General features: G+C 42.6%; 2 protein-coding genes across 10 annotated transcripts in view; one reads left to right on the top strand and one right to left on the bottom strand.

Moving 5' to 3' along the window:
• The window catches only part of cd68 (CD68 molecule), a 72224-nt gene that overhangs the window by 11989 nt on the left and 48954 nt on the right, over positions 1 to 11281 (bottom strand). The window lies entirely within an intron of this gene.
• Positions 1533 to 9310, top strand: LOC309489372 (uncharacterized protein). Of its 9 annotated transcripts, none has more exons than XR_014202403.1 (7): positions 1533 to 2889; positions 3028 to 3096; positions 3234 to 3301; positions 3440 to 3502; positions 4205 to 4308; positions 4379 to 4685; positions 4883 to 9310. XR_014202403.1 is itself a non-coding variant. In XM_082158128.1 (7 exons), exons 2-7 carry the CDS (start codon positions 2845 to 2847, stop codon positions 4435 to 4437), a joined length of 396 nt encoding a protein of 131 aa, XP_082014254.1. In that variant the 5' UTR covers positions 1533 to 2697; positions 2773 to 2844; the 3' UTR covers positions 4438 to 9310. The 9 variants fall into 9 exon arrangements, 8 of the variants coding, with proteins under 8 accessions (XP_082014254.1, XP_082014250.1, XP_082014253.1 ...); XM_082158128.1 differs by having other exon boundaries at positions 1533 to 2697; positions 2773 to 2877; positions 4379 to 9310; XM_082158124.1 differs by having other exon boundaries at positions 1533 to 2697; positions 2773 to 2889; positions 4379 to 9310.

Below are 11281 nucleotides of genomic sequence, written 5' to 3'. Positions count from 1 at the left end.
TAAACGGAAATGCTCCCACACCACAGATACGGCATCTCTTCTGGGGAGCCTCCATTTGATCTATCTATCCAAATCTATCTATCTATGTATCTATCTATATGAATCTATCTATGTATCTAGATATAATCTATCTATGTATCTATATATGTATCTATCTATAATCTATCTATGTACAGTATTTATATATGTATCTATAATCTATCTATATATGTTTCTATCTATTAATCTAGCTGTCTATATGTATCTATTAATGTGTCACTATATGTATACTCTGTCTAGACAGAGACAGCTGTCTCTAGCATCAGTCAATGTGTTGTGTAAATTTAAATGTAAGCCTAAATAGCCTATAACTAATCAAATCGCACTATGTCACTATATATTACCAAAAATCCGCTATCTGAAATTAACCTCTCACAAAAACACACGAGGTCAATATGCGTTGATTTCACATACAGATGTGCGATTGTGTGGTCTGTTCCCGACCGTGTCAATCAAACGCTGATTCGGCGGACCACACCTGATGAAACCATAGACAGTATATAAACTGGACACAGCGACCCCATAGGTTTCAACGGAGAAAAGTGAAGCAAATTAGAAGCACTCATTTCCTGATTGCCGAGCGAACTGCGCAGACTCAAACTGAGCTTGACGACGTGGATGTGACGTGAGCAGCCTGTCTGACAGTTGTAAGTCTTCTAGGAGCTGTGCCAAGAGAAATCTGAATCATTCCCTTCCGAATCTTGCAGAGACGGAGAGCGTGAGTAGGTGCTGTCCATGAGCTAGGAGCAGGAGCAACTTTATGATTCTCTATGGGCTTCTCCCTTGACTTTATCGGACTTTATGCCTCCACGTCCCCCCGATTGACTGCGAGCTTCTTCTCCTGTCTCTACGGTAATTTCCAGAGAGTCGCGTGGTTATGACGCAATCGTTAGCCTGTTTTTACAAAAACTGCTTCTACGTGGCCATAACGTAAGATACAAGGTAATGGAGCATTTTATACATTGTCGTGTTTCTTTAGAAATAAATAATGGACAAATGGAGTCTTTAAACGCCGCAGATGTAAAGTTATTTGCTGTCAAAGTGATGCCAAAATGAATGGGAGTCAATGGAATGCTAACAGCAGGTGAAGGCTTGTTAGCCAATGGCGGCCGCCGGGGGTGGTACGGAAATCGAGAGCTCGATTACCCCCCTGGATGAAACACTAGTGAAACACTTCGAGGCTTCGTTTGGCCAAAGTCACGTGACATGGGTGTTTTGAATCACACTTCGGATCAGTGTTTCGAAACATCTGCGTTTCGGGATCTCGCAAAGCTTCGGAACGACTGTTTCGCGTCAGCCATCCCTACTTGTCATCAGTTCAGTGTCTGTTGGTGTATTAGTGTAGTACCTCTGAAGAAGAAGTACAAAAAGATTAAAGAAGAATAAAAAAGAATAAAATAACAGAGAGCGCTGCAGTGATTGCTTCTTTAACAGTGTATTGATTCTGAATGGAGCGTATCACGGGCGCGCGCCACATACCGAAGTAGTACCTCTGAAGAAGAAGTACAAAAAGATTAAAGAAGAATAAAAAAGAATAAAATAACAGAGAGCGCTGCAGTGATTGCTTCTTTAACAGTGTATTGATTCTGAATGGAGCGTATCACGGGCGCGCGCCACATACCGAAGTGTGCGATGACGTCATCACGCTGGTATGCCAAATGAAAATAATTAAATGGATTAATGCACATAACGCTCTTACTCATTTTGTTTACCTAAAGCACAAATAAACATTCAAACAATATGAGCAATATCAAGAAAATAACATTGAACAATTCTATAATGCATTTGAAGAAATTAATAACCATAAAAATCACTATATCACACTCTCCCCCCCAGGATAAGATGTCGTCCCGACATCTACCAATGCCCTTATAACTTTCTATTTATACCCATGCCATATAACAGCTCTCTTTTTTTTTTCCACATCACGTTTCCTCTATAATGACACTTTAAGTTCACATTTGCCCACAGTCCTTGTCAACCGATTACAATTTTTTTTCAAATGTAATAGATCATACCCCATCTCAAAATAATTTCAAGTTCAGGGATTTCATCCAATGTCCAAAAGGAAAAAAACACAAAAGTCCATTTCAGCGCACAAAAATACTTTGAAGTCCCAGGCCGAATGCCATGTAGAGAACTGCAAAAATAATGGTTCAAAGTCTGTGCAAAAATGTTTCAAAAACTTTTTCCAAAGAGTTCACTCAATGTTTTTATAGGCCTTGCAAAACAGTCCATGTCCCTTTGGCCCAGAAACAGTCCCATTTATGTGTATGTGCATATGTAGGCAACAGTTCTTTGTTTTTCAAAAGTTCTTTCACAGTCCAAATGAACAATTAGTGTGTGTACTAGTCAGTAAGAACAATTAGTGTGTGTTCTCAATTTCTGTTTCAGTTTCAGTTCAAGTTTAATACACAGATGGTGGTCTCGGGTAGGGAAACACAGTTGGCACCCAAGGCGTAAATGTAGGTATCCACATGTTAGGAAAGTGTGGATCATACCCAGAACCAGTTGCTTGCACTTTGTAACAGGTAGGAGTCCCTAAACTATCATAGGTGAACTTCTTTGGTGGACGTCGTTGCCTCCCTGAGTACTGGTATCCTCTTTGCACCTCAACAGGTCTGTCATTTGACTCAATTTCCTCTGGTTCTTTCGCAGGTAAGTTTTCATGTGCACTCACTGGCTCATTTTGCATTTGTCTTCCAAGCAGTTCAAATCTGTTCTCTTTCACAGGTACATGAGCAGGTGTGGGAACATCTTGTTCCACTTCAGCTGTAGGCAACAGTTCTAGTTCAAGCTGTATCAATGGAGAACTATCTGATGCACTCTGATGAGCAGGTAACTCAGGAGGTGAAAACTGTATTAGCGCTTCCTCTTGTCTCTGATCATTACCACTAGGCTGCTTTCTCAACTGGCAAGGCTCAACTGGTGTATAATACTCAGAGTCACTTTCACTTTCCAACTCACTTTCGTCCATTCGATTTACAGGTGTGCTGGAGTTCCCCTGTGGCTGTCTCTGCTGTGATTTGGGTTTCGGCGTTGGATCGACTTCAAGAGGTAAGTAATCGCATGGCATCAGCAAGTTTCGGTGTAATACTCGTGACCTCCCTTTTCCTCGCTCTGGCTTTATCTCATAAATCGGCACATCCTCAGCAACTCGGCGTACAACAACATGAACTTGTTCTTCCCAATAGTTCCGAAGTTTACCTGGTCCTCCCCTCGGAGTCAGATTTCTTACAAGGACTCGACTTCCTGAGTCAAGGTCTGTGTATCTCACTTTTTGATCATAATTTCGTTTATTACGCTCGCTTGCCTTTTTTGCATGTTCTCTAGCGATCTCTTGTGCTTCTTGCATCCCTTGTTTCCAAGTCTCCAGGTACTCACTTTTGTTTGTGGGCAGGCTGTCTGCATTAAGCCCGAAGAGAACATCAATGGGTAGTCTCGGGGAACGACCAAACAAGAGGTGAAACGGGGAGAAACCAGTCACTTCACTTTTTGTGCAATTGTAGGCATAGATCAACTTGTTCAATGAGTCTTTCCAACTTGATTTCTGTTTTTCAGTGAGAGTTTTCAACATTTGCAACAACGTACGATTAAATCTCTCAACTTGCCCATTTCCTTGGGGGTGGTAGGGAGTAGTTCTTGATCCAGTGATCCCACTATACTTTTGCAATTGCCCAAACAGCTGATTTTCAAATTCTCCCCCCTGATCATGGTGTATCCTCAACGGGAATCCAAACTTGAGAGCGAAGTCGTTAAAGAGTCTGTCGGCCACAGTCTTGCCAGATTTTGACGTTGTTGCATATGCCTGTGCGAATCGTGTGAAATGATCGACGATGACAAGGATATATTCATATCCTCCTCTGCATTTTTCCAAGTGAAGGAAGTCGACTGACACAAGTTCAAATGGGCAAGTCGTCGTGATTGGTTTAAGGGGTGCTCTTGTTTCTCTGCACAGTTTCTTTTGCTTAATGCAGGAGCAGGTTCTCAACACATAATGCTCAATGTCACGCTGCATGTGGGGCCAAAAGAAGCGGTCTCTCATTAAACTTGTGGTCCGATCAACGCCTTGGTGTCCCATTTTGTCATGCAATTCTTCCAGTGCAATTTTCCTGTATCCTGCTGGCAATACAAGCTGAGTTCTCTGTGCTGTTTTTCTTTGCAGAATGCCATCCTCATCCAGCATTAGCTTATCCCACCCTCTCATCAAACTTTTCGCTGCTGAACCCGCAGACCTCCACTGCTTAGAAGAAGGCTTTACTCCTGACTGTAAGTGACGAATTACCAACTCTATTTCGTTGTCTTCCCTCTGAGCTCTTCTGATCTCTTCTTTTGACAGGGGTCCTGCTGATGTTGTACTGGTCTCTGCACATGTTGGTGAACCCTGGCAAGCTATAGCAAAGGACCATGGTATCCCTGATTCAGACTGGACTTCCACCGCCTGTATCATGGCTCCTATTGAATCTGATGAGAGCTCCTCTGTGTATTCTGGGACATTTTTTTCTGAGAGTGTTGTCAACCTGGATAATGCGTCAGCATCAATGTTTTCCTTTCCAGGCCGATACCGGATAGCGAAGTGGAAATCAGCAAGCTCTGCGACCCATCGGCATCCCGTTGCGTTCAACTTGGCGGACGTCAAAACATAGGTGAGGGGATTATTGTCACTGTACGCTGTAAATGTGGGCGCATAGTAAAGATAATCTCTGAATTTTTCAGTGATAGCCCATTTGAGAGCCAAGAACTCCAATTTACCACTGTGCAAATGGTAATTCTGTTCTGCTGTCGTTAATGTCCTCGATCCATAAGCAATCACTCTTAATTTCTCTTCCTGGTGTTGATACAGGACAGCGCCCAGTCCCTGATTTGACGCATCGGTATGCAGTACAAACGGCTTTGTAAAGTCTGGGAACCCCAGCACAGGCGGCTTAACTAGACAATCAATCAGTTTTTCGAGTGTTTCCTGATGTTCCTCCGTCCATTCAACCAACTGACTTGATGGAACCACATGACTCTTGAGGTAAGTCCCTCTTTTTCCTTTCCCTTTTGTTTGTACCTTGTTATTGTCACTTTTCAGCAGGCCATACAGGGGGCAAGCAATCCTCGAGAAGTCTTTAATGTAAGGCCGGTAGTAACTTAACAAGCCTAAAACCTTCCTCAATTCTCCAACTGTGGTGGGTCTCTTTTCCTTCAGTGCTGTCACTGCTACAGTATCTGCTGGATCCATCCTGCTCCCTTCTTTTGAAACTATCCTTCCCAAGTAGCGGACCTCATCTTTGAACAACTCACATTTCTTTGGCTTCAATTTCACCCCATGCGACCGCAGCCGCTGTAAGACTTTTCTTACCGCCTCAACGTGATCATCAAAGGATTTAGTGAAGACTAAGATGTCGTCGAGGTAAGGTACACAAATGTCATCTCGTAGTCCTTCCAGGCATCCTTCCATGAACTGCTGGAATGCAGCAGGAGCATTCATGAGCCCAAAGGGAATACGGACCCATTCATATAACCCCCACGGTGTACAAAAGGCCGTCAACGGTCTACTTTCTGGTGCCATAAAACCTTGATGGTACGCCTTTCCTTGGTCCAGTAAAGAGAAACACCTATTTCCTCCCAAGCCATCCAGTATGTCCTGTACTCTGGGAATCGGTTGACGGTCAGGCACTGTTTTCCGGTTGAGGTCCCTGTAGTCAATACACAACCTCAGGCTGCCATCTTTTTTTCTGACACACACAATTGGAGATGAATAAGGCGAATGAGATTTTTCAATCCACCCCTGGGCGATCAAATCATGAAGATAGTCTTTCATTTCTTGGTACAACGGTTTTGGAACAGATGTATACATTCGCACAACAGGTGTCTGATCTGTTAACCTGATGCTCAATTGTAGGTCTTTGACACACCCGATGTCCTCATCTGATTTTGAGAAGGAATGACATTCCTCTCGCAGCATTTGTCTGACTTTCTGTTGCTGCTCCAGAGACAAATAACTCACGTCCACAGGTGGGTCCCACACACCTTCACCATTAGTCGCACACTCACTTGTTGGCTTTGCACTTTCATTAACACTGGCTGTTGTTACGCCAGTTGACGCTGTCGCTGGTAACACTGACTTTATTGTTTGTACCGTCCCAAGTTCAGTCTTTCCTACCAGAAGGATATCGTGTTCGGTCACATTCTGGACACTGATTTGGATCACAGGTCGGCTCCCCTTTTTCAGAGTCAAGAGTGTTTCAATGGGTTCCAGTCCATCAGGGTACTGTAGATTGACAGATGGTTCAAACAACATGACACTATCCTGCTTCATACATGGCGCTTTTACTTGACACTTGACCTGCATGATAGCATGTTTTGGCACAGTCACATGGTCTCTTGTCGTCTTAACTAAATACTCACTTGACCTTTCAGCTGTCACAAGGTTAATGAATGTTTGGACTTTACTTCTCCTCAAACTTGGAAAGGCACATCTAACAGTCTTATTCAACAGTCCTTTGCTCACATCACACTGCCCCCTAGCTTCACTCTGTTTCATGACCTGCTCAATTACATTGTAACCAATGATTGGCTTGGACAACTGCTGGCCTCTTAAGACGAGTACAGGGATGACTAATTCTTTCATTTTGTTTGCAGGGGGAGCCAAATTGAACGTGATTTCGACCCATCCTTCATAGGGCATAATGGAGCCATTGGCTGCGACAAGATTCAAGTTGTCTGTGGCCTCTGTCGCTTCAGAAACTTCTCGTATCTTTACTCCAGGTATGTACTGATCCTTCCACTGTCGATCTACAATGCACACTTGGGATCCTGTGTCCCACAATGCCTCTGTTTTGTGTCCATTCAGATAACATGTCACTAAGCATTGTTTACCAACCAGAGAAGTCACAGGCGAATGTTTGTTGACTTGACACTCAGAAATTAGATTGCACTCATAAGGGATGATCTCTGGCTCCATTCCAACTCTTTCCACTTGCTGCTTTGGATACGACGGGGACAATTTCACTTGATGGGTCACTCCCTGTCCCGCGGTGGTAACCCGTCCTCGTTTAACTGAACTCTACGCTGTGTTCGGGTACCTCTCTCTTTGCAACCCGCCAGGAAATGTTCATTGCTGCCACAGCGGTAACAATGGGTGCACAGTTCCATCGATCTCGCTTGCTGACAATGAAAACACTGTCTTGGCCTCGAGGGGCGTGACTGTCGGTACGGCTGGAAATACTGTGATTGTGGCGTTGCGACGTATGACTGTGACTCTGCGTGAAACTGCTGCGGATTGAACCCTTGAGCTGCATACTGAGATGAATGAGTTGGCTGGAAGTACTGCACTGGCATCGGACTCATCCGCCGTTGATATGGTTGTGGTGTGAAATGAGAAACTTCAAATGGGTACTGCCGTTGTTGCTCACCTCCGTTTTGACTCTGCCTCCAGGCCTGGCTCTGCGGCACCTGATTCTCCTCTGAGATGGATTGGTGGACTGTTCTTAAAGTTGAGACATCATTGTTGACAGTGCAGCATTGTTGTGGCAGAGGTGAGGGTTGCTGCATCGATTCCTTGATCTGCTTAACTTCTTCACTTAAACTTTTCAACTGTGACATCAAATCAGATTTTGGCTGTTTTTGTTTGCTTTTTAAATGCAGAGTTGGTTCACTTAACTGAGTAACATTCACAGTGGCACTGCGTTCACTTTTTCGTTTACTCTGTTTCTCAGCCTCGTGGGAGCATGCAACATTCAACTTTTCCAGCAGTGTCTCGTCTGTGACTGTGGTGTCTGTCAGGTACGGTTGGAGATCACTCTGGATACGGTCATTTTGTAGACCTGTCAAGACAGTGTGAAGAAACATATTCTGCACGAGTGCTGGGTCATATTTCAACCCTGACTCGTCTTCTTGTGACGCAAAGAGAATTTTCTGCCTCAAGTCAAGCACACGTATGAGGAAACTTTGGGGTGTTTCTTTTACACGTTGTGATTCTGCAGTAAGTTGCTTGTACAATTCAGTGGCGTTTTTCTCTTGGTAATGGGACCGAAGAATTCGTCTCAACATTGGTAAGGTCAAATCAGTTTTCCCTTCTAAGTAGCTACGTAATTGAAGGCCTGGTGTAATGGCTCGAATAACTGAATCAACAATCTCGTGCTCTGGGTAGCCCTTATTTAGTCCGCTTTCAATTTGACGTGCCAAACTCGAAAAGGTTAATCTGTCTCTTTGGCCAGGCTCTCCGATAAAACCAGAAATCTTAAACTCCCTGTGCCATACAGTTGGTATCATTTGTCCCTGCGGAGGCAGTGAAGAGTTAACTGCTACACTGTCTGCTGATGCTGGCCTCAGCCTCGTGCTCTGTGAAACGGTTGGATGTGTTTGCACAGCAGGAAGCAGATCAGTTGTGTGCTTAATTTCTCCTGGTTGTCTTTGTACTACATTTTCTCTTTCCTCTACCTGTCCCGGCTCTGGGCTTGGCTCACTCACGTTTACATCAGTTAGCATTATTTCACTCAATTTATCATTTATGCTTAATAGTTCAGCCATGCCTCCATCCTCAAGTTCCTCCAACTCACTTCGTAGCAGATGATTACTGAGAAGACTAACGAGAGAAAGGCGTGTGACATTTGCTTCTAAATGAATTTCAAGGAACTGACTCAGTTCAATTAATTTTCCTCTTGGCAATGTACACAGTCTCTCACCGATTTCTTCCTGAATACTTTGCAAGTCATCCATCGTTGCTGCAGTGTTTCACAGTGTCGCACGTGAACTTTGACTTATCTGATTTAACTCAGCTGCCTCTGTACCTCCAGTGCATGCTCCGTTCAATCAGTTCTGCCTTGTCACTTTACTCAACTGATATACATCTGGGTAGTTAAAGGATGAATGTCGCTAGGCGGTTCCCTGCCGATCAAGGTGGATAAACCATCTGACATCTATCCCAGCGGTGCCTCCAAAATTGTAGTACCTCTGAAGAAGAAGTACAAAAAGATTAAAGAAGAATAAAAAAGAATAAAATAACAGAGAGCGCTGCAGTGATTGCTTCTTTAACAGTGTATTGATTCTGAATGGAGCGTATCACGGGCGCGCGCCACATACCGAAGTGTGCGATGACGTCATCACGCTGGTATGCCAAATGAAAATAATTAAATGGATTAATGCACATAACGCTCTTACTCATTTTGTTTACCTAAAGCACAAATAAACATTCAAACAATATGAGCAATATCAAGAAAATAACATTGAACAATTCTATAATGCATTTGAAGAAATTAATAACCATAAAAATCACTATATCACACTAGCACACTGTTTCGTGTTGTTGGCTCTTTTTGTTAGCCTACTTGTTTAATAAACCTTGGAATCATCTTCATCTTCGTCTTCTGTGAATTTCAGCATTACACCTATGACATATAAATAGGCTATGTATAGCATTTTTATGCTGCCAATACGTGCTAATGGAAATATCGTAAATGCTAGTTTCCTTGGTAAAAATTGGACACGAACAACCTCTCGAGTCGAATTTACTACTGGGAAGCTCGGGGCTCTCGAATTGGGCTGGCCATAAACTTTAAACATGGCAGAGCGGAGAACGATTGCTGCTGTGACTGCTATTCTTTATTAGTTTTTTTCTGCAACAGCTATATCGCCTTGTCTTGTAATTAAAGTAATGCATATTTACATATATGAATAATCATTTAAAGCATATTTTACAGCGAAAATAGCCCGTATTTGACAGAAATTCCAGAATCGTCAGCAAGCTGACCATCTAGATAGCATGGTGGATGTTCACATTGTCAGTTGTCACTGTTAGTCCTGCTGGGAAAAACAGCTGAAACCAGACAACCAGTGTAGGTCTCCCTGGCTGGTTTTAGAGGGGTTTTGGACACTTCTTTTTTTTTTTTTTAGCTGACCAGGCTGGTCTTAGCTGGTCAAGCCGGGAGACCAGCTGAAAGACCAGCTAAAACCCACTGAACACCAGTTTGGCTGGGCTGGAAGACAAGCCTAAACCAGCTACTTCCAACTAACCAGCCTAGGCTGGATTTAGCGGGAGGGTTTTTTCAGCAGGGAGTGAAGGGAACATTAATATCATTTCGGATTTTTCCAAAAATAGCAAGAATAAACCTGGTGTCCTCCATGATTCCTGTTCTTTCCAACAACAAAGCACTTGAATGTGATGAGCTCGTAATCACGACTTTAGAAATTTCACTTTCACTTTAAAGAAAGGTTTTCTACAAAACAAAACTTAATGAAGTGGTCAAAATCATGTCTGACCCACTCTATATGTCTCCCAATATATTGCGCTTATGATCCTATCTTACTCAAATAAAATAAAATAACTTACTACTTGCCAATAAATAAAGACAGCTTTAAAATAAATCAATAATTACAAATGAAACCAAAAAACAGCATCAGTAAATTCTATTTGCCTTCATAAGGAAGTGTTTTTGCTCATCATTCATGTGACAGAAATGCAGGAAGTGAAATTTTGACTCATGCACAGCATGGGTGACGGCTACGGAAGGACAGTCTGTTTAAGCATGTCTTACTATACACTTGAAAATGGACTGTCAAAGTATGCATACATGCGATTACATCTACATACATCTGAAGTCTAAGAAAATACACTGAAATAATGTAAAGTGAAAACACAAGCTTTTTGAGATTTGTTTCATCGCAACCTCAGGATCTCATGACTGCTAAGGGCAAGACCTGAAGTTTCACTTAGGGCAAGACCTAAAGAAACCTGAGATCCTCTGACCTTGGCCGTCTTACAGTCCCTAAAGTAAAACTTAAAAAAACGTGGTGATCACGCTTTTGCCGCTGCTGGGCCGAAGCTGTGGAACAGCCTTCCTCCTTCTATTAGGCATGCTCCATCTATCTGTACTTTTAAATCTCAGCTCAAGATTCATTTATTCACCTTGGCTTTTAACACTCTGTAGTTTGTCTTCCTGGATTTTTCTTTTATTCTACTGAGTGTTTTTGTTTTGTCTGGTATTTATGTATGTATATTGGTTTTATTTTGTGTGTCTCTTTTATTCCTTGTAAAGCACTTTGGTCAACTTCGGTTGTGTCTTAAATATGCTCTATAAATAAATTATTGATTGATTGATTGATTGAAGACGGGGATGTTCTGGTAAATTCATAGTATGTTGAAAAACAAACAATGAAAATGCTGATGGGAATACATCTCATTTCTCATGAAGACAGCAGTCATGGTCTACCTTCCACACTGTGCTTTTTTCCCAATGTACAAGAAAATTTCCTCTAA

Source organism: Leuciscus leuciscus (genome assembly GCF_965113295.1).
Source record: "Leuciscus leuciscus genome assembly, chromosome: 2".
Taxonomy (NCBI): Eukaryota; Metazoa; Chordata; class Actinopteri; order Cypriniformes; family Leuciscidae; genus Leuciscus; species Leuciscus leuciscus.
This window is presented reverse-complemented; position numbering and strand designations above follow the sequence as displayed.

What these genes read in the sequence shown, in the direction of transcription:
- LOC309489372 (XM_082158124.1), top strand. Translation starts at nt 2,845, where the DNA reads ATGGAGAACTATCTGATGCACTCTGATGAGCAGGTAACTCAGGAG. An exon ending in CGTTGGATCGACTTCAAGAG is followed by an intron (nt 3,097 to 3,233) that starts GTAAGTAATCGC and finishes TCTTCCCAATAG; the next exon opens with TTCCGAAGTTTACCTGGTCC. An exon ending in GGGGAACGACCAAACAAGAG is followed by an intron (nt 3,503 to 4,204) that starts GTGAAACGGGGA and finishes TTTTCTTTGCAG; the next exon opens with AATGCCATCCTCATCCAGCA.